The sequence below is a fragment of the Lycorma delicatula genome, chromosome 11, assembly GCF_047948215.1.
Source record: "Lycorma delicatula isolate Av1 chromosome 11, ASM4794821v1, whole genome shotgun sequence".
Classification (NCBI taxonomy): Eukaryota; Metazoa; Arthropoda; class Insecta; order Hemiptera; family Fulgoridae; genus Lycorma; species Lycorma delicatula.
The window spans coordinates 62679478-62704309 of record NC_134465.1 but is presented as its reverse complement, the minus strand read 5'-3'; the positions used below and the strand labels follow the sequence as shown (position 1 = coordinate 62704309).

Below are 24832 nucleotides of genomic sequence, written 5' to 3'. Positions count from 1 at the left end.
AGGGAAGCAATTTTAGGCCTCAGATTAATAGTAGAAGGAAGATTAAAGAAAAACAAACCAACATACTTGGCGTTTATAGACCTAGAAAAGGCATTCGATAACGTAGACTGGAATAAAATGTTCAGCATTTAAAAAAAATTAGGTTTCAAATACAGAGATAGAAGAACAATTGCTAACATGTACAGGAACCAAACAGCAACAGTAACAATTGAAGAACATAAGAAAGAAGCCGACAAGGATGTTCCCTATCTCCGTTACTTTTTAATCTTTACATGGAACTAGCAGTTAATGATGTTAAAGAACAATTTAGATTCGGAGTAACAGTACAAGGTGAAAAGATAAAGATGCTACGATTTGCTGATGATATAGTAATTCTAGCCGAGAGTAAAAAGGATTTAGAAGAAACAATGAACGGCATGGATGAAGTCCTACGCAAGAACTATCGCATGAAAATAAACAAGAACAAAACAAAAGTAATGAAATGTAGTAGAAATAACAAAGATGGACCACTGAATGTGAAAATTGGAGGTAGAAGAATTTTGTTATTTGGGAAGTAGAATTACTAAAGATGGACGAAGCAGGAGCGATATAAAATGCCGAATAGCACAAGCGAAACGAGCCTTCAGTAAGAAATATAATTTGTTTACATCAAAAATTAATTTAAATGTCAGGAAAAGATTTTTGAAAGTGTATGTTTGGAGTGTAGCTTTATATGGAAGTGAAACTTGGACGATCGGAGTATCTGAGAAGAAAAGATTAGAAGCTTTTGAAATATGGTGCTATAGGAGGATGTTAAAAATCAGATGGGTGGATAAAGTGACAAATGAAGAGGTATTGCGGCAAATAGATGAAGAAAGAAGCATTTGGAAAAATATAGTTAAAAGAAGAGACAGACTTATAGGCCACATACTAAGGCGTCCTGGAATAGTCGCTTTAATATTGGAAGGAAAGGTAGAAGGAAAAAATTGTGTAGGCAGGCCACGTTTGGAATATGTAAAACAAATTGTTAGTGATGTAGGATGTAGAGGGTATACTGAAATGAAACGACTAGCACTAGATAGAGAATCTTGGAGATCTGCATCAAACCAGTCAAATGACTGGAGACAAAAAAAAAACAGTTTTATTTATATTACAGAAAGTTTTTGGTTTATGACCGGAAGAAATTATATCTGCGAGACTCTTACCGTACGGTTTACAATTTTATTGTAATTTTTTTTTGGATTTCACTGCGATCAAATTACTGAAGACAAAAAAAAAGTCTCAAAACGTAAAAAGTATTATAGAAATTTCAGGAAGTTGTGTTACGTATGTTCTGCCATTATTTTGATTAGGTTGTTTAACGGCGAAAAGTTTTCTGTACCCATAAGTTTTTTGTCTTCACTCATTTGACTGGTTTGATGCAGCTCGCCAAGATTTCCAATGTAGTACCAGTCGTTTCATTTCGGTATACCCCTTACATCCTACTTCCGTAACAATTTGTTTTAGATATTCCAAACGTTGCCTGCCTGCACAATTTTTTCCTTCTACCTGACCCTCTAATATTAAGGCGACTATTCCAAGATGCCTTAATATGTGATGCCTATAAGTCTGTCTCTTCTTTTAACTATATTTTTTCCAAATGCTTCTTTCTTCATCGATTTGTCGCAACACCTCTTCATTTGTCACTTTATCCACCCATCTGATTTTTAATATTCTTTTATAGCACCACATTTTAAAATATTTTCTTCTCAGGTACTCCGATCGTCCAAGTTTCACTTCCATATAAAGCTACGCTCCAAATATATACTTTTCCTGACGTTTAAACTAATTTTTGATGTAAACAAATTATATTTCTGTTTGAAGGCTCGTTTCGCCTGTGCTATTGGGCATTTTTTATCGCTCCTGCTTCGTCCATCTTTAGTAATTCTACTTCCTAAATAACAAAATTCTTCTACTTCCATCATGTAAAATTTTAAAGGTCGAACAGACCTAAAACTGTAAAAACTGCCCCACAGAAATTTTTAATCCAACATCGAGGTCGCAAACAAACCTATCAATAAGAACTCTCCATATTTATAACGTTTTTATCTCTAAGATATCTAAATCTTTTAATCAAAATTACATAAATAAATGTAAAAAAAATAAAGATTAAAATTTTATTTGTCTCGCCAACAAAATTTAATCTACAATTAACAAATAAAAAATAAACTAAAAAAAAATTGCAAATAAAATAAGATCTATAGGGTCTTATCGTCCCTCTTCAAAATCTAAGCTTTTTAACTTAATAATAAAATTCAAATTAAATTAAAAAATTAAGTATAATTCTTTTCTCTAGTTCTTACGTAGGATTGCATCCATGCCGTTCATTGTTTCTTCTAAATATTCTTTATTCTCGACGAGGATTATTATACCATAAGCAAATCTTAGCATCTTTACCTTTTCACCTATTACTGTTACTCTGGATCTAAATTGTTCTTTGACATCATTAACTGCTAGTCCTTTGTAAAGATTAAAAGTAATGGGGATAGGGGACATCCTCTTCAGACTGCTTTTTTCTTTATTACGGCTTCTTTCTTCTCTTTCTTTTTACTGTTTACCCTCCGGTAATTACCTTTCAGATAATACTTTAGAGGATGATATGTATGAGTGTAAATGAAGTGTAGTCTTGTACAGTCTCAGTTCGACTATTCCTGAGATGTTTGATTAATTGAAAAATCTAACCACCAAAGAACACCGGTATCCACGATCTGGTATTCAAATCAGTGTAAAAATAACTGACTTTACTAGGACTTGAACGCTAGAACTCTTGACTTCCAAATCAGCTGTTTTGGAAAGACGCGTTCACCACTAGATCAACCTGATGGGTTACGGCTTCTTTCTTATGTTCTTTAATTATTACTGTTGCTGCTTGGTTCCTGTAAATGCTAGCAATTTTTCTTCTATCTTTGTATTTGAACCCTAATTTTTTTTTAAAATGCTGAACATTTTATTTTCCAGTCTACGTTATCGAATGCTTTTTCTAGGTCTATAAATGTCAAGTATGTTGGTTACTTTTTTTTTAATTTTCCTTCTCCCATAAGTTTAATATTTTATAACTCTCTATATAAGTAGGTTAAAAAAGTACTTTTATTTCAGATTTTCCACGTTTATATTTCATCATTTTTGAAAAAATTTATTTGGAATATTGTAGTACGCTTCTTGACTATTTAAATAATTTATCTTGATTTGTTAAAAAAGTTCATATATTTTACCGATGAATGGGATTTTTTTCAGCTTATCACTCGATCTGTTATTTAAGACTTTTATTTCATTTTTTCCTAACGTGTACCTTGTAATCTGTGAACCAGTAAACGATAAGCAATTCACCCGATAAGATGACGATGATATATATGACGTGTAAAGTAGGTGTACAGACTCTGTCGTGGTTGTCAATTGAGTCTTACACAGACTTAGGCCGATCATTCTTCGGAACGTGTGGTTAATTGAACCCCAACCACCAGATTACACCGGTATCCACCGTTTAGTATTCAGATCCGTATTAAAGCAACCTACCTTTACCAGGATGTGAACCTCAGAACCCTCGATATCGAAAATCAACTGTTTAACAACTGATTTGCGACGAGTTAACTAGTAGACAAGCCCGGTGGGCTATTTTTAACATTTTGAAATAACGATGGCTTGTAAATGGAAATGAAACGTTCTCTATAATCAGTTACTGCATTTGCTTATTTAAAATTACCTTTTATTATTTTTTTTTTTTTACTGTAACATAATTGCTATAAATTTTTAGTTCGCCGTTATGAATTTAACTGAATATTTACAGGGCAAATTCTGGTTGTTCTATATTCACGTGATGTGAGTATACTTTTTTTATTGAATGGAAATTTATAATCCTTTTTCATCATCCGTTTTTTTAAAATAAAATTTAACTGTATACGGGTGGACCTTTACTTAAACCTACGATATTTTCTATCTGTTTAATCCGTATATAGCACTACGAAGGTATTTTAATGTAATGGTTTGTTTTTACTTTCCCGTCTAGCGCTATAGTAGACTATAGCATTAGAAGGGAAAGTATTGTAATCGGTCCAATTTGGGCATATGCGGTTTTCACCGGATTTTGATGTTTTGACAGCTATGAAACCCAAAATACAGGATTTGAAATTTTCCCGATATTAATGTTCGTATGCGCGCGTTCGATGTTGGGCTCTTAATCACCTTATATCCAAAACTACTGGACCGATTTTAACCAGACTATGTCAGATTATTTATACATATCGATGCCATTAAAGTTTTAACTTATAAGGTCAAGGACATTAATTAAGCGAGTGGTTTCCAAACTTTTCCGAGTCGCGGCACTCTTTTTCAATTAAATATTTTCCATGGCGCCCTACCCAAAGTAAAAGTATAACTACTCGTAAAATTAAAAGAGAGATAAAGATAAATAAAACTTGCGTATCTTCATTATTTTTTTATTTGATTAACATTAAATTAATAATTGTAAATGTGTCTTGGTTCAATTAATTATGAAGCTTTTACAATATTTCGCGCCGCCCCTGTGAAGAGGTTGCGGCGCACAGTTTGGGAATCACTGGATTAGACAACAAAGCAAGGTTACCCTTAGTATCTCGAGATTTCGCCTAATTAACACTTTGACTCCTAGAGATATATTTGGTAAATCTTCCCCGGAACCTAGAACCCAAACTCGTTTTTTTTTATTGCCAGGGACCAGAGGAACAGATTGAACCATTTAAAACAATGCTAACTGTGTGGCTGCTAGATACACGATCCGTTGAAATGTGCCTCTACCTGAGTATCCAGGATATACTCATGGGCTGGCAGTGAATGTTTACTGTGTATCTGTGAGATACTCACGGGAGTATTATGGTCTTATTTTTTCTTGGGTACATTTGCTAACAATTAAAAAATACTTTCCAAAAAAGGTTTTTGCAAAATTGCATCCCCACCCCAAAAAAATACTTTAAATGAACTAGTGGGTACAGTGTGTCGTTAGTAACCACCACGAGGAGCGTTAGTGTTTCACTGACGTACAGATGTAGTCGTTTTTGAGACTGTCAAGCTTAGTATCAGGTAGCCATCCCACGGTTTATGAAAAAGATAGACATTTTTGTATGGAACTGTGCGCTTCACAGTTCCCGCGGCATGGTGTTAGGCTGTTGTGCGCATGCGTACATAGGAAGCTACATGCGAGGCTGCGAGGGAGCACTGTCGTTTCCGCATTGCCGACCCTGGCTTGCTGGTGGTAGTTTTTTTTTGCTCCGCGTGTTCATAGAACGGTTCCTTATTCGTTCTCCTTTCTAGTTTAGTCGGTGGAAGGAATATGAAAGCGGTTTAGTTTTTTCAGTAGTAATCAGAAGATGGCGGAAAGCAAGGGGGCTCTTTGATTCCCAAATCTGTCCAAAAACACAGTGAAAGGACGAATGGTAATTAGTTAAAACTAACTATGCATTTGTTTTTGTGTACCTAGTAATTTAAATTAAATAAGCACCTTTTGACTATAGTGTTTTTAAACGGAAATGTTATTAAGTTATCTAATAATACTAAAAAATATCTTTATTACCTTTTTAATATTTATTCGATTAAATCGAATAAATGTACCATACTTTTGAATGTGATGGTGTAGAATTAGATTAATTATCCTTCCAGCTGTTGTATTTGATTCATTTTTTCCGGTTCTTCTATTTTACAGAAAATTTCAACCATGTGCTTGAAAAAGCCCAGAAAAACATTTTCTGGGGCAGGATTCCTGCTAATTTTAGCTACGACCCACCACTGCGTCTCAAGAATTTGGTTTATTTAAATTTTAAATAGTAATATTATAAAAATAAAAAAAATTCTTGGAAATTATAGGCTAGGAAAAAGTTACTAGATTGTTGTCAATTTTTTTTTTAAATTAAGATTTTGCATTTTACTAAATTTGAAAGGTGTTACTTATTTTTCATATTTTTAAGAAAACATCATTAACCTCCGTGGAAGGGAGCCAAGGACCCATTTGGATCCGACACATTGCACTTTTCCGATGTTATTTCTTTGTTAGTTATAATGATGAAATTTTTTTCTTATTGTTTAAAAATAACATAATATTCTATATTAAAACAAATATATATTATTTATTTTTACTTTTCCTGTACTGAAGATAGGCCCCAAATTTCGCGCCCCAGAAGTTTGTCGTCTTTATTTATTTATTGGTTATTCTGTTCCTGAATCGATACGTAATGTTAAAATAAAACGTAGATCAGTTAAATAAAAAAAATAATTTTACGTAAAAGGGCAGTTTTATTTTTATTTCTTTCAAAAAGCAGTATCGGAACGGCGCTTCAGCTGCTGTGCATCCTTGTTTTTACGATTCATGTGAAATCTTTTCCAACCGTAATGAGGGAACAAGAAGCTTTAAAACCTTTTCAGATCATGTAGCCATTGAACTGGCTACGTACGGCGTCAGTTTTAAAACGCTGTTACAAAATCATTTTATATGGGATCTAAGTCGGTTATTTTTTTTTTTTATATTCACAAAGGAATCAGTTTTATTACTACACAATTTGAACGACGTTTATACGATGTAAAATGTTTTATTTAAACTAGAAAGAATATGACCATTTTTTTTTCTCAGAAATGTGCTTCTGTGTGTGTGACTTTTGTATTATAATTGCTATGAGGGTTACGAATTTATTTATTATTTACAAAAATAGCTTATCTTACTAGCAACATATCGATGTATTGAAACACATAATAAATTATGATATACGGCGCACAAAAAAAAAGAAGGTATTTGGGGTCATAAATACGTCACTTTTACTTGAGGCCTATAAATATCTTTTCTGGCAAAAAAGATATCGGTAAACATGTAACACATAGATTCGTAATGAATAACAGTATACAAAAAAATAAATGTTTTTTTTTTGTTAATCTGAATAGCCTTTTGATTGGTGGGAATTTTTATAAAACGTAGTTTTCTAAATCTACTTTCACTTATACTAACATATGTTACTAATCTGTGATTTATGACACGGGGTTTTCATCATATTTTGCCCAATTTTCAACCGGTTTGCTTGAAAGTATTATTTTTTAAATCAGCAAACTATGTCTCGTAAACACAAAGCAAAAAAAAATTTTCGCTAATAAAAAAACGCGGTAGAAATGCGCAAAAAAATTCTGCAATTAAATTATCGTAATTTTTGTACTGTTTCAATTTTTTTGTTGTCAAAATCTGTTAAATCTCTTTAATACACTGTAATTTTTTGAAATTTTTTCACAACAGGGTACCATAAGACTATGAAGGGAGGCAATCAGATACCAACATATTTTCGCGGAGCGCTAATCAACCGCGGATCATTATGATGGGGAAAGCTTAAAAAGAGAAGTTATTTGTAATTTTTTTATGAGTTTTCAAATAAATTATAGTTTAAAATAACGCGATAACTTCGGTACTTAAGATAATAGTACTTAAGACATAATCTTTTTTTCCCGATTCATACTGTGTAATCTTCACACAAAGTTTTATACTTGTACTTATAAAAGTGTTAATTTCCGAGTGAATTAAATTCGACGTAATTCTTTGATTATAATTTTTCTAACTACATTTGTTTAATGTTTATTTTATTCGTGATTATTTAAGAATAATTTGTTTAGTCTATGTTTTTCCTATCGTTCATGTCAACATTAATATTCGATAGCATTTTATATAAAATTACCATCAATTAATTACGTATTTACTTGCTTATAGCGTAATAATTCTTTTCTTCAGATTTTAATATGACTTAAGAAAGATTTTCAACTTTAAAACAAGATTTTTATGTATTATGTTGCATTAAAGTAACTTAATTTTTATTATTATTTTTTTTTTTTAATCTCATCTTGCTCTTATTTGGTTTTATTATTAATATCTTTTTTCGCCGAACTGCTTCGACGTCACGTAATTCATAACTTTGCAGTAGCCCTGAAAAGGGCCGTTTTTTAGCGTTAGCTTTCAGAAGAGCTGTTGGATCCGGAAGCTGGTGTCCGGTGAAGTCGGGGACTTCCCAAAGAAAAATGAAGAGGTCATCGGAAGAAGAAGAGGGAGAAGAAGAAGGAAGACCCTCTACTCGCCCCAACATCACGGACTGGAGTCCGGAACAGAGCCCAGCAGAGATGCGTCCTGGAAGGCAGCCATAACAGAAGTGGATGAAAAACTTCTCCTAACTATCTTCTAACACTTACAATGAAGTTAAATCAATCAGCAATTGTGACTCCTCCGGAGTAGGGGTCGCATTGCTCCCTCCTGATAGTTAGTGCCCCGTTGTGGCGTATTCCTGCTAGCCTATCAAGCGTTAGCACCGAAAGGACTTCAGTGGACGGTCTGAAGGGGAATTACGTCGGGAGGACAGGCTTTATAAGCCTTCCGCGGTCGGCCCGTAAAATGGGTTCGATAACGCTGGTTCAACAACGGATTGGAATGCAACTAAATCCGTCTTAAAGTCACTAAATAATAAACAAAACTTGAAAAATTAGACCCGCCATTTAAAATAACCTTTTTTAAAAAAAAAACACGCCCGATTAGAATCATCCAGCAGCAAGGGACTCTGTCCAGGTTCTGCGATGAGTAGGGAGATATAAACTCCCGCCAACTTTGCATTCCATTCCGGGGAGTTGCGGTTCGTCCATTGACCGGGCTTTCCCTCAGCGGCAGTTGGGTCTCCACTACAGTGTGGCAGTGGTGGCCCCAAGAGATTATAAGTTGAAAAATTTTGCGGAGCGTTAGAAAATTTTTATTCTCAGTATGGGAGATGGGCGAAAAAGTTTGAGAATCAATGGTTTAGGCGGTCTGAGAGACGACCTCTGATAAAGTCCATCAGGGCTAGGAATGGAGGTGATTATGTGGCGACTGGGATCGTTACAAGGCGGGTTTTTCATCTACCGTGATCAGGATGTTTATTATTATAATCTTTTTTCCTACTGGATATTTTTTTTTTTAGGCATATCATTATTAAAATAAAGGATGAGTTAATATGATATTTCATGATAAAAGGGAAGTACATATTTTAATTAGTTATGGATTATATAACCTTTTTTTTTTTGGAAACAGGATTAAATAACATATATATGAAACGTTTACTTATTATATATGAAATATATATAATATGTGAAAAGACTTTTCACAAAGGTTTTTTTCTTTTGGGGTTATTTTTTTGTCATTTTGGTGAAATAACATCTATTCTTCATTCTGTAACTATATTATTACATTTAAATTATTTATAGAATCATTTTTCAGTGATTTTATAAAAATATAAATGAATGTTTCCGTATAAAAGATGTATAATATAAAAGATCAGTTTATAATTTGTAACAATATATTTTTTATTATAATAACTAACTAATATATCATGTTAGGTTTTTCTTTTTTTACCGTCTTCAAAAAGAAGAAAGGTTCGTTGCTTTCACTTTGAAAAGGTCAAGTTTCAAAATCAAAAATATACTGATATTTTTGATTTTGTTTTGTCCGGGCATAACTTTCCGGCAAGTTCATCAATTTGGTTGAACGTTTCTAACAATATAGAATTATTATCCCACGGTAGTTTGACATCATTACTAAGTGGTACTAGAAATGCAGGAAATTCATTTTTGAAAATAATTTTTTTTTTTTAATTGTATCATTTTAAGTTTTTATCTGTTTCTTTATGAAAAATTAATTCCTTTTTATTGAAGAAAAATAAATTAAAATTATAATTTTTATTCACATTTTTATGTAAAAATATTTAATTCGAATTTATAATTACGTAGAAGAAATTGCAAAGAAGTTTTAATTTTTTTTTATTCCGATACTCGGCGGGAAAAATTTTCATAAAATTATATTTTAAGAAAATAATCCGTAGTTGATATATTTAAAAAAGAATTTTTTTAAATTGTTAAGAAATACAAGACATAGCCATAAAAAGTAGTTTCGTAGGAAGAGGTGAAAATTTTTGGCTAATTAGAAAGTTAAGAGTAAGGGTTATAAAAGATTATAAAATTTTTACAATTTTAATTGCGATGGATAAGTTGGGAGATGGATTTATAATTTTTTTTTTTATTAAAAAAATATTTTGTTACCATAGACCATTGTAATTCGATGGGCAAAAACGTTTTATTGTGGTTTGAAGGGCTATTAATGTATAGATGAATGAAGCTCCCATTACTCCATTTCTGAAGCAAGATATAGCTAAAAAAAAGTCGTTTTTGGGGAGGGGATGGTTATGAAATTAATATTTTTGGTGATTTATTATCTTGATTACAAAAAAAAAAAAATGTAAAAAAAGGTTTTTGCTAAATTGTTCCAGTAAAGATTTGAAATTTTATTTGGACCAAAACGCTCCATTCCTTTTTTTTTCATTTTTTGCAAAAATTCAATAAATTTTTTTCCCCAAAAGTAATACATGTTAATAAAGTTTAAAGAAAATTGGTTGGCAGGGTCCAGAGTTACAAGGCCAAATATAGACCAGGCAATATACGTGCAGACTTCGTTGGATAAAATTTTTTATTTTGGATTGAAAGCACTGGAATTGTTTTGTTGTAGATTTGCAATTTATTTTTTAAAAAAATTTTAGATTTTGTTTGGCCCATCTTTGTATGCTTCCTGCTATAGGTACAACAGCATATATTGCTATGGAAAGTAATAGCAATAGCATATATGCTTATTGGAAAGTAAAATTACGGTATATTTAAATCACGCGGGTCATTTTGTCTGGAAGGCGGTTGCGAAGTAGCCTATGCGTCATTAATGATTAGGGTTTCACATTTATGAGGTAATCATTTAATTTATATAATATGTACGATATCAATCTATTCAGTATTGTAATACAAACCGTTTTGTTTTAATTACAAACTCTGTGATTTAGATAAAATAAAAAAACTTTGCAATGATTAATTACTTGTTTTAAAATTTTAAACTATTATCAAAGACGTGACGCCAGACATTTGGAAAGGCTCCTTTGAATTTTCTCTTACATAGGCATTATTTCATACCCACCGGGTTGCTCTAGTGGTGAACCCGTCTTCCCAAATCAGCTGATTTGGAAAGTCGAGAGTTCCAGCGTTCAAGTCCTAGTAAAGTCAGTTATTTTTACGCGGATTTGAATACTAGATCGTGGATACCGGTGTTCTTTGGTTTCAATTAACCACACATCTCAGGAATGGTCGAACTGAGAATGTACAAGACTACACTTCATTTACACTCATACATATCATCCTCATTCATCCTCTGAAGAATTATCTAAACGGTATTACCGGAGGCTAAACAGGAAACTGAAAAAAGGCATTATTTCATGCGAAAACATTTTTATCGATCACTTTCAGTTTTTATTGTGACTACGACCGTTCACAACGTTTCGTTTATAATAGAATTACAGAATGAGGGGAAAAAATCAATTGCGTTCGTTCACTGTGTTAGAAAGTACTGAACAAGTTCAGATCAATTCTGCATTCTTTGCTTGGCGAAAGAAAGTAAACAAATTCCTCGTATTAAAAAAAAAAAAAAAAAAACAGGAGACTTTCCGAAATATTCAGGCAGGCAAGACGCCGGTCTGGAGCGTATATGTTAGTGTTCTTTGGCAGAGGTGCCATCTTTTTTTGTGTGTATGGCGGTCAGACGCCGCCTACTGTTAGGATGGTGTTTCGGCTGTAGCGGAAATGCTGCACAGTTATGGGGGGGGGGAGGTGGAAAAGATACGGGCACCCGGGTGCGAAACGTAAAACCGTGTGGGGTCAGGGGCCAAACCACAAACAAGAGTGGCTTGGTTCGTTACGGGCGCGCTGGCCGGGGACTATGCGTGGGGAGCATACTTGGACCCTGAGTAAATATATATACGAGAAGGACAGTCCTCTTGGGGAGGAGCACCCTGGCCTTCCAGAAGCGGAAGGTCAGGGAGTTCTGATGAGCCAGGAGGAACCCCGACGGGGGAGCCAGTAAGGGCCCTAAGCTAGGGTGGGTTTACTCGCCGCCACGGCCCACGGGTGCTACTGAGGTAGCGTTTATTAGGCGAATGCCGGTCGCCCCTTGCGAGTTGAAAGATAGTATTAAAAAAAGGCAAAACCAGTATCTTATTGAAATACCATCAACAGTTGTAATTTTAGGTGTAAAGTGTTGAAATACGAAGAACCGGTTTACGGGGTGATTGTGACAATATTTTCAGACGGAAAAAAATTATTCCCAAATCTAGTTGGGGGAAAAAATCTGAATAATTTCCACGCGATATTGGCGTACGAGCCCCAGAAAAACGATTAATAATTAGTATTGGACTTAATTAATTTCGTCTCGTGGGGTCGACTAGGTACTTCTACATTAAAACTTTCCAATGGACAGTTTTAGGGGTCATAGGATCAATAATAAAGCGAAAATGATTGCCGGAAAGTGCAATCAGGTTATCATTCCTGGTGGAAAAACATTTATTTTTTTGTCTCTAGATATCTGATTAAACGGATCGTTTAAAACCAAACTTCGTTACCGTTAACATTAGAAAAAGTGGATACATACACTACACTTCATCTAGTAAAATAAAGAAACCTTTGATAAGGATTTGTAAGCAGGTTATTATTGCTTAGTCAGAAAAACCGGATGATTTGATTAAAAAATCGTTCAAGAAATGTTTTTATTTATCGAATGCTTTCGATGGAAATGAGTTCAATTATTTACGGGAATGTAATTGCTAATAAATAGCAATTCTATGAATGTCGGAAACTCGATGACTGATTACAGTAATTAATGCATTAATGATTACAGTAATGTAATTAATATACATTCAGATAAAAACATTTTTTTTCCAAAAAGAAATATTGGAACAGTGTTCCAGTACCAGTGCACTTCTTGCGTTGGTAAAATAATGAATGGAGTTTATGTCAAGAAATAAAAAAATGTCTTTATGCAGACATCTTACTGGATATTAAAAATAATAATAAAATGTTATATGTATTAATACCCATATATGACCATTTATTTACTGATTTTCCCTGCAGAAAAATTTTAATAGGATTCCAATTCTATATGTTGATGATACTATCAGGTTGCCTTACACACCTCTGAAATTCACAGAAATTAAACAATAAATTTTAGTTATGAGGAAATAACACTATTTTTAAAAAAATTCTTAAATGTAATAATTATTAACAAGAGTTAATAAATTCCATGAAAAAAAGTTAATTTAAGCTGAGAAAGAAGTAATCAAAAATCGTCTAATGTTATGTTATAGTTAAGATCTATCTGTTTTATATTATGCATGCAGCATATATATATATATATATATATATATATATATATATATATATATATATATGTGTGTGTGTGTGAGAATATTTCCTTGCATGCATATGTGTTCACTATAAACACAAAATAATTTTAACCTATTTATAAAATTATATTCCACTTTAAGAGGGTTGGTTTTTAATTGATAGGTTCATCATCGGATAAAAAGTAACATAAAATGAAGTTGAACATTACCATTGTTTTATCTAAAACTTTACAGTCGCCATAATCAAATGATGATCATCAGTCATGATCACATTTTAATAATAGATTCAAAAACATTTTTGCGAGAATTGGTAAGTTAACCAAATGGTAATTTATAAGAAAATTTTGTCAGTATCAAAGTTATTTCATTGTATCATAAGTCTTATGTTTATTTTTTTTACAGTATAAGTTGGTGAAACAGAATGGCAGTTCCTTATAAAATGGATACAGGAAATTTCGTATTCTTTTGTACAGTTTGCAATAAACAATTTCCAGACGAGTCGGAGTCTTTTCACACTGAAACTGAACGGCATATATTAACAGAAACATTTTATAGCAATAGGTAAGTTGATTGAGAAGGGTCAAGAGTGTGTGAGTGGTAAGAAAAGGATATGAGTAATTAAATGATGTTGCAATGTGAGGTAATCTGTTTTTTCTGATTAAATAAGTAATTTTTTTTGTAGCCACATTTAAAGTAGTGAAATGGTACATAAATATAAATTAAAGATAATTAAATAAATTAAATGCAGAACATAAATTTTTATATATTGTAGGTTTAGGCAAGACAACTACTTTAGGGTAGCTGATTTCTGATGTATTTATATATTTTTTTAACATAAGAAGTAAATAAAAAAATCATTGTATCTATTTTAAAAATTTTACTTAAAGTTTATAAAGAATATTTTTAAAATGTGATCTTCAGTATACTTACAAATTTGAACCCTTTGAGGGCATTCTTCAAAGGGTTCTTTGGCTTCTCTTAGCTTTTAAATCTTATTCCAAAAATTTCCTTTATGTTTTTATGTGGTTTTTGATTATATGTGTAAAATTTCTCTTTAAGATAATTCTGGAAAAAGAAGTATAAAATCTACAGTTCTGGTTAGTTTTTGGCTACCTGAAACCAATATATACATGTTCACGTGTATTTTTTGTATCACAATTTGAAAAATATTTGCTAAGGAGGTTACTTATGATTTTTGTTGTTTAAAAAGTGCTTCATTTGTTCGAAAGCAGGATTCAACTTGTTTCCATAATTCAGTAAACAAAAAAAAAATCATTTGTGTTTCTGAAGTATTGTCTGTTTAGCCTCCTCTTCAGAAATAAAAATTTGGAAAGTTACTGCACACTGGAATTCTGGAAATGTAATTGTAAAACTTTCTTAATTTATTACTTTGTTTTTTTTTTATTTCATTATTTTATAGAAACAGATATGACAATAACTGGAATAGTTCATAAAAGGTGTTGAAAATGACCTCCTCTAACATCAACACAATACTACACACATTTCAATTCATTGTCAAACATGTTTACCAGCTGATATACTGGAAAGTTTCATACGTATGCTGTTATTGTGGTTTATAGTTCATCATTTGTGCATGGTCCGTTGTGATTCACTGCTTGTTTCGCTTCCCAACATAGAAAGTAGTCTTGGGGGTGTCAGATCGGGCAGTTGTGCATGCCGCAATCCTCTCGAAATGATTCGTTCACCGAATACATTTTGTAAAGAAGACCTGTCTGTGCTATGATGTCATCTTGGAACCAACCATGATTGATTTCCACTTCTGTTAACTGAATAATGAAGTTTGTTAAAACAGGACCATAACGACCACTATTTAACCGTATTTTCAAAACCACAATCTGTCTTCTATTTACACCCACCAAGACTTCATTGTAACTGTGTAATTTATGGAGGTAAATTGTCAATCACAGTCATTTATTTTGAAATTAATATATCCTCTCGGAAGAAATCACACTTCATCTGTAAAAAAAAGTAATAATGTGAGAATACCTATGGAATTTTGGTCAATAAAATGGTTTAACCCATTGACAATAATTTAGTTTTTTGGTGTGATCTGTAGGTTTCAGTTCTTAAACATACATTTGTTTATAGGAGAAAAGTTGCAGTTATTTTCTTACAACTTTATGCAGTACCAAGTCTGATATCTTGCTGTGCTAACTTACACATCGACTTTGATGGACTTTTGGCTATAACATCCGAATGCCAAGCAGCTTTGTTCATTTAGTTTAGCTAATCTTCAATGGTGCCTGTGGCGCAAAATTTTTTGATAAGCATTTCAGCTGCATTGCGGTGAGGAACAGAAGTATTTAGAAAATTTTTAAAAAACCTTTGTGTTTCACTAAATTAGTATAATGTGTCAATTTTGTGAAGGATGTTTTCAAGAGAAAAATTGTTCCTATATTGTGTTCAAGAGAAAAATACTACGTTCCTATACTGTGTTCAAGAGAACCATTATGTTTCTCGCAACTGTTGATTCTGTAAACAAAAAACAAATAAAAAAGAAGCATGTTTAATCGCAACTTCAACAACTGAGGTCTTAGTTTATTACTGAACAATACCCAACAACCTCACGGGACAACCAACCTAACGCTAAAAGAACAGTGTGCATTACATAATTCTAAAGCATACTGCACAGTAATTTCCCAAACTTCCTTTTATCATTTGCTAAATTTACTGGGTGTAAAGAACAGTGCGTAGGAGCCGTTTGTTGATTGGTAATAACTAACCTGATGAAAGATAAACTAAGTGGAGTTTTATGTTCATTATTATTTAATTTTTTTTTCGTATGAACTTTCAACTGAATTAGAATTATGTATCTTGCTTCTACAATGTGAAATAATGGTTATTAATGACAATTTAGTTTCTGTGATAATACAATGCATTCAAAATAACTAACTATACATTTATAAATACGTTTATATGTTGAGGGATTGCTACTAGTATTTTCTGCAAAGGTGTATATTTGTTTTTTGCAAGTGTGCATTTGTCTTGGTGGTGGGTGACCTTGAGATGTGAAGGTGTGTCTGATTCTTTGTTGTTCATTATGTGTTTGTTAATGATCGAGATATTCTCTATGTATGCTCAGAATGGTATTAACTTTTAGAACAGTGAATATTTTTCATTGAATATGTGTTTTGTGAGTACACGCATACACTGAAAGACCAGCAGTTTTCCATTATATTTTCAAGTACATTTGTTTCGTAATCAACATAGTGTAAGAGCGCTGCTATTCAAGGAAATTAGGGAAACATCATTGGTAATGATCTATGATCAGAGTAGTAGACTATTAGTAATGAATAAAGAAAAACTGCATGACTTATCAGCTGCTATGCATGGTAGACCCATCAAGTCTTGCAAAAGTTGCCCAGAGAAAAAAAAACATTGGTGTTACGACGACTGTACACGAGATAGTTTGTAAGAACTTCAGTCATATCACATATATAAAGTGAAAGCGGTTCAACAGTTATTGGCGAAAAAGTTGTGAAAAGTGAATTTGATACCGTGAACAGTTTCTAGCATACAATTCTAATGAAAATTTGGATTGTAATTTCTATACTGATTAGGCATGGTTCCATTTGTCAGGGTATTTGCAAGCACAGAACTTATGGTTATGGTCTACCAACAACCCCCATCTCATACATTAAATTCCTCTACATGACCAGATGATTGGGTTGTGGATTACAATATCAAGGAGAAGAATATTTGACCCAGTATTGTTTACAGAAACAATAAATTCAGCTTGTTATTGTGAAGCCATTCACCAGTTCATGGGAGAGCTAACAGAGGACTTAATTAGTAATGCTTGAATTTAACAAGAAGGTGCGCAGCATGCATACAGTCAGGCAGTCTTGTGAAGTTACTGCGATATAGGTTTTTAGAGATTGAATCGTATTTAAGGCTTGCGACCACCTTTTTCTCTAGGCTTAACCTTACTGGATTTTTAGTTCTGGGTTTATACAAAAAGTATGTTATCGAGGAACTCCTACAGCCTTCAGGAACTTCAAACTGCTATTTATGATTCCACCATGAACAATCCAGATGAACAACTTGTGAGAGTTTGAGAAAAAGAAGAAATGGATACAGATGTGTTTAGATGTTCATGGAGACCATTTTTAACATCTATTGTTAGCTAACTAGATGTCAGATATTGAACTCCTACTTTACTGGTGTATAGTTTATTTTTTGAAAGCAGTTAATTAGCATAATAAAAACCAATTATAAATGTAAAATAAAATATAACTAGATATGTAATATTTATGGAGTTAAAATTTAAATGTTTATCAACTCGTATAAATGAATACAAAGAATAGATTTCGCCATTTTCCCATTGTGGTAGGATATTTATAAAAAAAATTAATTCAAAACAAGATTATTACATCTCATGAAAAGCTACTCACATAGCAGTAATTAATTTTTTTTTTTTTTTTATTATATTTATATATTGTGAAATTTATGTAGTACCAGAATCATTGGTTCCGCCTGAAAAGCTAATTCAGAATCGTAAGATTAAGCTTCTGATTTAGTTGACTGGCTTTCAACATGCTCTAATAAATCAGATTGCCTGAAAAATAAACTGCAGTAATGATATTATGATTAAACTGCTAATACACTACTTTCATATTGGGAGAATGTTCAAATATAAGATTTTATTACATTTTTAAACGTATATATTTTTTTTTTGTCTTCAGTCTTTTGACTAGTTTGATGCAGCTCTCCAAGATTCCCTATCTAGCGCTAGTCATTTCATTTCGGTATACCCCCTACATCCCTAATAATTTATTTTACATATTCCAAATGTGGCCTGCCTACACAATTTTTTTCCTTCTACCTGTCTCTCCAATATTAAAGCGACTATTCCAGGATGCCGTAGTATTTGGCCTGTAAGTCTGTCTCTTTAACTATATTTTTCCAAATGCTTCTTTCTTCATCTATTTGCCGCAATACCTCTTCATTTGTCACTTTATCCATTCATCTGATTTTTAACATTCTCCTATAGCACCACATTTCAAAAGCTTCTAATCTTTTCTTCCCAGATACTCTGATTGTCCAAGTTTCACTTCCATATAAAGCGACACTCCAAACATATACTTTCAAAAATCTTTTCCTGACATTTAAATTAATTTTTGATGTAAACAAATTATATTTCTGACTGAAGGCTCGTTTTGCCTGTGCTATTCGGCATTTTATATCGCTCCTGCTTCGTCCATCTTTAGTAATTCTACTTCCCAAATAACAAAATTCTTCTACCTCCATAATCTTTTCTCCTCCTATTTTCACATTCATTGGTCCATCTTTGTTATTTCTAATACATTTCATTACTTTTGTTTTGTACTTGTTTATTTTCATGCGATAGTTCTTGCATAGGACTTTTAATGCCATTCATTGTTTCTTCTAAATCCTTTTTACTTTCGGCTAGTATTACTATATCATAAGCAAGTCGTAACATTTTTATCTTTTCACCTTTTACTGTTATTCCGAATCTAAATTGTTCTTTAACATCATTAACTGCTAGTTCCATGTAAAGATTAAAAAGTAACGGGGATAAGGAACATCCTTGTCGGACTTCCTTTCTTATTACAGCTTCTTTCTTATGTTCTTCAATTGTTACTGTTGCTGTTTGGTTCCTGTACATGTTAGCAATTGTTCTTCTACTATTAATTTGAGGCCTAAAATTGCTTCCCTTGTCCCTATACTTTTCCTGAAACCAAATTGGTCTTCTCCTAATACTTCTTCCACTCTCCTCTCAACATATATTTAATTTTTGGTATTGTCTAAAATTGAAATGTATATCTTGCATCAAGATCAAATTTTATTTAATTTGGTTTAAAAATGTTAATTTTAATTATTAAAATTAAATTATTTTAAAATTTATCAAAAGTACCATTTGGTAATTTGAGATAAATAGCACTGATAATTGTCTTTAATAATAGTTTTATTGATAAAAAGTTAAATTCATTAAATAAAAATAAGCAACAATGGTCTTGACAGACAAAGTAGGATTATTTGACTTTATGTTTAGTATAGTATTAAATTACATAATTGAATAAAAGTATTAAAATATTATGTTACCATTCCTGTAGAGAATAAGTTGATGCAGACATTTACTGGATGAGAGAGAGATGAATAATGGTTTTCTTTCTCATTTTATTTTATTTTGAAAATAAAGCTTATATATAATAAAGGGTCACATAATTCAGTCCTGTAATGCCAATCTTACCATATTTTATTAAACTTCTCATATAACGTTTAAAATATACTTTTATGAAATAATGTACTATACACAATCTTGTGAAAAGTTTAATGTAAATTAATTCATCAAATTGTTATTTTTTTCTGTAATTAATCTGAACGGTGCAATCTGTGTTGGAATAATGAAAGCAATCCTTTGGTCCAATGTAATAAGGATGATATGTATGACATGTAAATGAAATGGAATTTTTTTTTAAGATTTGGGATCTTTCTAGAGATGTGTAGTTAATTCAACCCTAACCACCAAAATACACCGGTATCCACTGCCTATTTATTTTTTTGAGATGACTGGCATCAAACTTCTTTTTTGGTCGTTTTACCATATGTGAATGGAAGTTTGTGCTTCGTAAAAAATATTCCATGCCTGACAAGGATTCGAACCCAGGATCCCTGGATAAACGGCTGACATGCTACCATGTGCCACCAAATATGTATAAAACTAATTTACCGTTACTAAGATTTGAACCTCAGAACTATCTGCTTCAAAATAGTTTATTTGGAATATTTTTTACCACTAGAACAAGCCGATTGGTAAAAAGTTATTTAACGGTTTTTTTAAGTTGTATATTTTTTTTTTGTCTTAACCACGATTATCATTAATTGAATCAACAGAAAGGCTTGAAATTTTTTATTTACATTGTAACATATGAGAAGTATTATACAATAATTAAATACAGATTTTATTAAAGTGGTTGAAGTATAAGGTTAATTTCCAGTATTCTAATAAATATTAATTAATTTTTATGTTTACTTAATAATAATAATATTGTTCAAACCAGTTTTTCAGTTACTGCTGGGTTTGGGTGTCTGTGTATAGGTAAATGCAGTTTCTGCTACTGGTTTGCCAAGCCTGATGTAGTTGTAGATTAGTACTGATAAAACATGTAATCTGGAACAGACTCAGGTTGACCATTCTTGAGGCACGTGGTTAATTGAAACCCAACCACCAAAGAACATGGTTATCCATAATCTTGCATTCAAATCCATGTAAAAAGCAGCTGTCTATAATAATAATAATATAATATGAATTTTTTTCTTTAATGTTTTAAGAGCTGTTTCTGTATGTGGAGAAGAAATCCTTTTTTCACTTGATTTTTATTTTGTTTATAAACATAATAATTTGTGTTCAGGCAGCGCCGTTGTCTGGCACCACCTGATATTAAACATTAGTTTTTTTTTCTTTTCAACATAATTATTTTATTTTGTATTTCATTAGACGTGTGTTTTTTTATTCATTAATTTTTAGTGCGTAACGTTCAACCATACAATACGGCTGAGTTGCCAGGATATTTAGATTCAATCTTATTATATTATCGTAAGAAGTATTAAATTATAATTGTTAATCAGTCTGTTTTATTTACAGTCCACGTAATATAAATGAACCAATTTGTTCTTACCTTCATTTACTTTTAATAAATTTTTAAAGCCTTTTCATTACTAATATGATGTGTAGTTTTGTTATAGGCAGTTATATATGTGTTCCTTATAAATATTATATACATGATTTCATTTAAATCATGACAGCTGATTTTTCCCATTAGATCCTGTGAATTAAATCCCACTTTAACAAAAACATACTATAATTTCATAATCCTTTATTCTTTTTTTTTTATTAAATAATGTAAAAATGATATTTACAATAACAAAAAATATGAGAAATTTTTTAATTGAAATGGTATGTTTTTTTTTAAAATAAAGAAAAAATACTGTCATAGTTTAATTCATGTATAAATTTAAACTAACCAGTTCATAATTTGGCATTAGTGTAGTAGTCGACAGAGACAGATAGAAGCATATGTTTTACTACTATGCGGCAGTAGATTTTAATATAAACCTTGATAACAAATGAAAGTGTTCATTCACAGTTAATGTATAGTTAAAAACTAATATTAATTTTTACTAATTGTTTTATATTATATAGTAATAAATGAAGAATTTTTTTTGTCATTCCTGTTACAATAACGTTAATGGTAATGAAAGTATTATTGCTAAAGTGGCTGTACATTTTTGATTACTCCTAATTGTGAGAATGAAGTAATAAATCTCAAAATATGCATGTTGATTGCGTGGTATATTTCACATTACTGAAAATCAGTAGAAAAAAACATGTGACATTTTTCATGCCCAGTATCGATTCATTAAAGTGTTAAAAATATGTTCAACAATCACGTTTATAACCTTGCTGTCAATATACTAATTCATTTTATCGCAGGTTCAGTGTAAACATTACTTACTATATGAAAGTTTTTTGAGATGTGACTTTTTGACATCCGTTTAAAGAATAATAACAAACACCCTTTTAGTTCATCCTCATAAGTAAAAATTCATATGCAGCACGCGCGTGCACACACACACACACACCACATTCATTCGTTCATTCATTATTAATTCTGTTAATCTTCTTGATAATTTAGGGAATGCACATAAAAATATTTAGAGACGTGTAGAAAGTATGAAGTACATAGAAAGTATTTAGTATCTGATTTAATACTAATCACAGTTAACAGAAATTAATTTTTTTTTATAAGTAAAATTATACTTTTCATAAATCTTTAAATGTTTTAGAATAAATTACAGTATTACTTCCTCACAAAAAAATAGGTGTGTATTATCTATGAGATTGTTAAGGTAAAGGTGCTTCTTGGTCATTAAATGATAATGATAACCTGATATTTCTCCCTCTCCTCTAAAAGTTTCTCTTTTCTGAGGTAAAATGGTTTTGTGTTTTATTATGGCAACAGTAATTTTCTCTTGATAAAAGAATGACATTTTGACAAAACCTGGGTTTACTTAGTTTATGGTTAAGAGTTTTTCCTTATTAAAAAAACAAAAAAAAAACCTTTCTGAGTTCCCTTCCCCATAGCAATTGATGTACTAAAAATTGAAAAGTTTCATGTTTTAATTAAAAAAGTTAAAAAAAAATAAAAAATAAATGTATTACCAAAGTAAAAAAAAAAAGAAAAAGAATTATAACAACGTTTTCTTTTTATTTATTAGACATTTTAGAACTTTAATATTATTTTTAGTTTAATTAATTACAATAATTGAATTCTTTTGAATTTTTTTTATAGGGCGTTATTTAATATTATCAATTCACAACATCCAATTAAAGTAACACAAAAACATTTCAATTTTGTGAATAATGTTATAAAGGTACAATGGAAACATGAAAATGTTGTTAAATTTAATATTCGTAACATAAGCAAAGGCTCAGTGACATTATTAGACATCTTTAGACTAACCAACGAACAGGATGTACAAGTAGTTAACATTAAAAAACCAACAAACCCAGTTGTAATTCTTAAGGGTAAGTTTATATAATTATTTTAAGATTAGCCTTCTTTTTATGATTTAGATTTTTGTACATTTCTTTTAGCATTTTATATTGTGAATAATTTCCTGAAATATTTATTTGTTTCTAATGTATTTATTCCTAGATTAAATTCCTAATGATATATAGTTATGGATGTTTTGTAATATGGAAAGAAAGGAATTTTTCTGAAAGTTGATTATTAATTGATAATGGCTAGAAATGAATATTTCTAACCAGCTTGGGTTTTTTTTTTATTGGTCTTAAACATATGAGGTCTGTTCCGGAAATAACTGAACTTTATATTTTTTAAAATCTTTATTAATTTTACAGATTATTGGTGCTTGTCCCCTTCAAAGTAGTACCCTCTCCTATTAACACACTTTCCCCAGCAGTGTTTCCATTTCGCAAAGCAGTCCTGGTTAACATCATTTAAAATGGTTTTTCAGATCTGTGACAAATTTCCTTTAATATCATCAATAGTCTCAAAACGGTTTCATCACAGATTTTAATTTCAGAAATAGGAAAAAGTAGTAAGAAGCTAGGTCTAGTGAGTATGGAGAGTAAAGGAAGACAATCATCTAATATTTGGTGCAAAACTGACAAATTGACAAAAGCTGATCGTACATGGGCATTATTTTGGTAAGGAACCATGAGTTATCTCGCCACAACACCGGTCTCTTTTTGCAGATTTTTCACGTAAATGTTATATAATGCCTTGATAGTATGTACAGTTCACTATTTCACCTTGAGACAAGAATTCAAAATGCACAATTTCATTAGAATTGAAAAAAAAAACAAAAATCGTATGAGAGCATTACTTTGACATTGGATGAAGACTGACATGCTTTCTTGGACTGTGGAGTTCTGTGCCAATCCATTTTAATGATTGAACTTTTGTCTCGATGTTGAAACCATTAACCCAGCTTTCGTCTCCTGTTGTGATCTTTTTCATGAATGTCTCATTATCATTGGCTTGTGCAAGAAGTTGCTGAAAAATGTCTACTCTTTCTGCTGTTTGGTCATCAAACTATGAACAAACTTAACTGCTACTCTGTGCATGTTCAGTTTTTCAGTCAAAATGTCGTGGGATGATCCAATCAAGATGCTAACCTATTCTGCAAGTTATCCAATAGTCAATCGGCAATTGGCTCGCACTAGATAGTTGATTTTCTGAATGCGAGTTTCATCAGTTGAAGTTCAAAGGCTTTCCTGGTCAAGGGTCAGTCTTCAGTTGACTGACAACCACTTTTAAATCGTGAAAACCATCCGTAACATTGCATATGAGCACCATCTCTCTGGAAGTTTGTTTCAAAAGTTTTTAAATGTTTACGTGAAAATTTTCTGTAGTTTATGCAGAATTTTACATTGTATTGTTGCTCATAAAAATCGCTCATTACAAAAATCGCTACTAACACTTAAACATTTTGCACTCTAATAACAATAACATGAAAACTAAACGGATATCATCAATCCAATAACATGTGGTTGTAGAGGAGGTTATGTGCAAACATTGCTGCCAACCACACATAACTTATCTTCATTGGCACGTAATTAAAAATGTTCGGGTTTTTCCTGAACAGACCTTGTATTTTGTAGATGTGTTAGCCATGGTGATTGATATTATTTATTAATAAATAAATATTTCTACAGAATCAAGTTTGAGGTTAAATTAATGAAGTTCATTAATGATGTAAAAGAACAAACTGTTTTTTGGTTAAAAATACTACTTTGAAGTTCATTTAAGTTCATTTACCATGGTGAAGACGGTTAATTTTCAGATTACTACCATCAGAATATTTATATGAACATAAATAATCAATGTGTATGAGGTAATTTGATATATTATACATTCTGTATTTTTAAATTTATGTTCATTATTAATTTTGATTATATATTTTTTTTACATTAGCACTTTCTGTTAACAACAGCTTATATTATATTGTAGTTTCAAATTACAGCTTCACTCTGTTTTTAAGTTTTTTTGTGTAGAGTTGAGAATTGATGTTTTCTATTTTGT

At 31.4% G+C, this 24832-nt stretch overlaps 1 protein-coding gene across 2 annotated transcripts in view; it reads left to right on the top strand.

Moving 5' to 3' along the window:
• The window catches only part of LOC142332554 (uncharacterized), a 194852-nt gene that overhangs the window by 88516 nt on the left and 81504 nt on the right, over window positions 1-24832 (top strand). For both annotated transcript variants that reach the window (XM_075379009.1, XM_075379008.1), the window contains exons 2-3: window positions 13638-13796; window positions 22574-22809. In XM_075379009.1, coding sequence (XP_075235124.1) covers window positions 13657-13796; window positions 22574-22809 — 376 coding nt within the window. In that variant the 5' untranslated portion in view covers window positions 13638-13656. The remainder of the gene's footprint in view (window positions 1-13637; window positions 13797-22573; window positions 22810-24832) is intronic.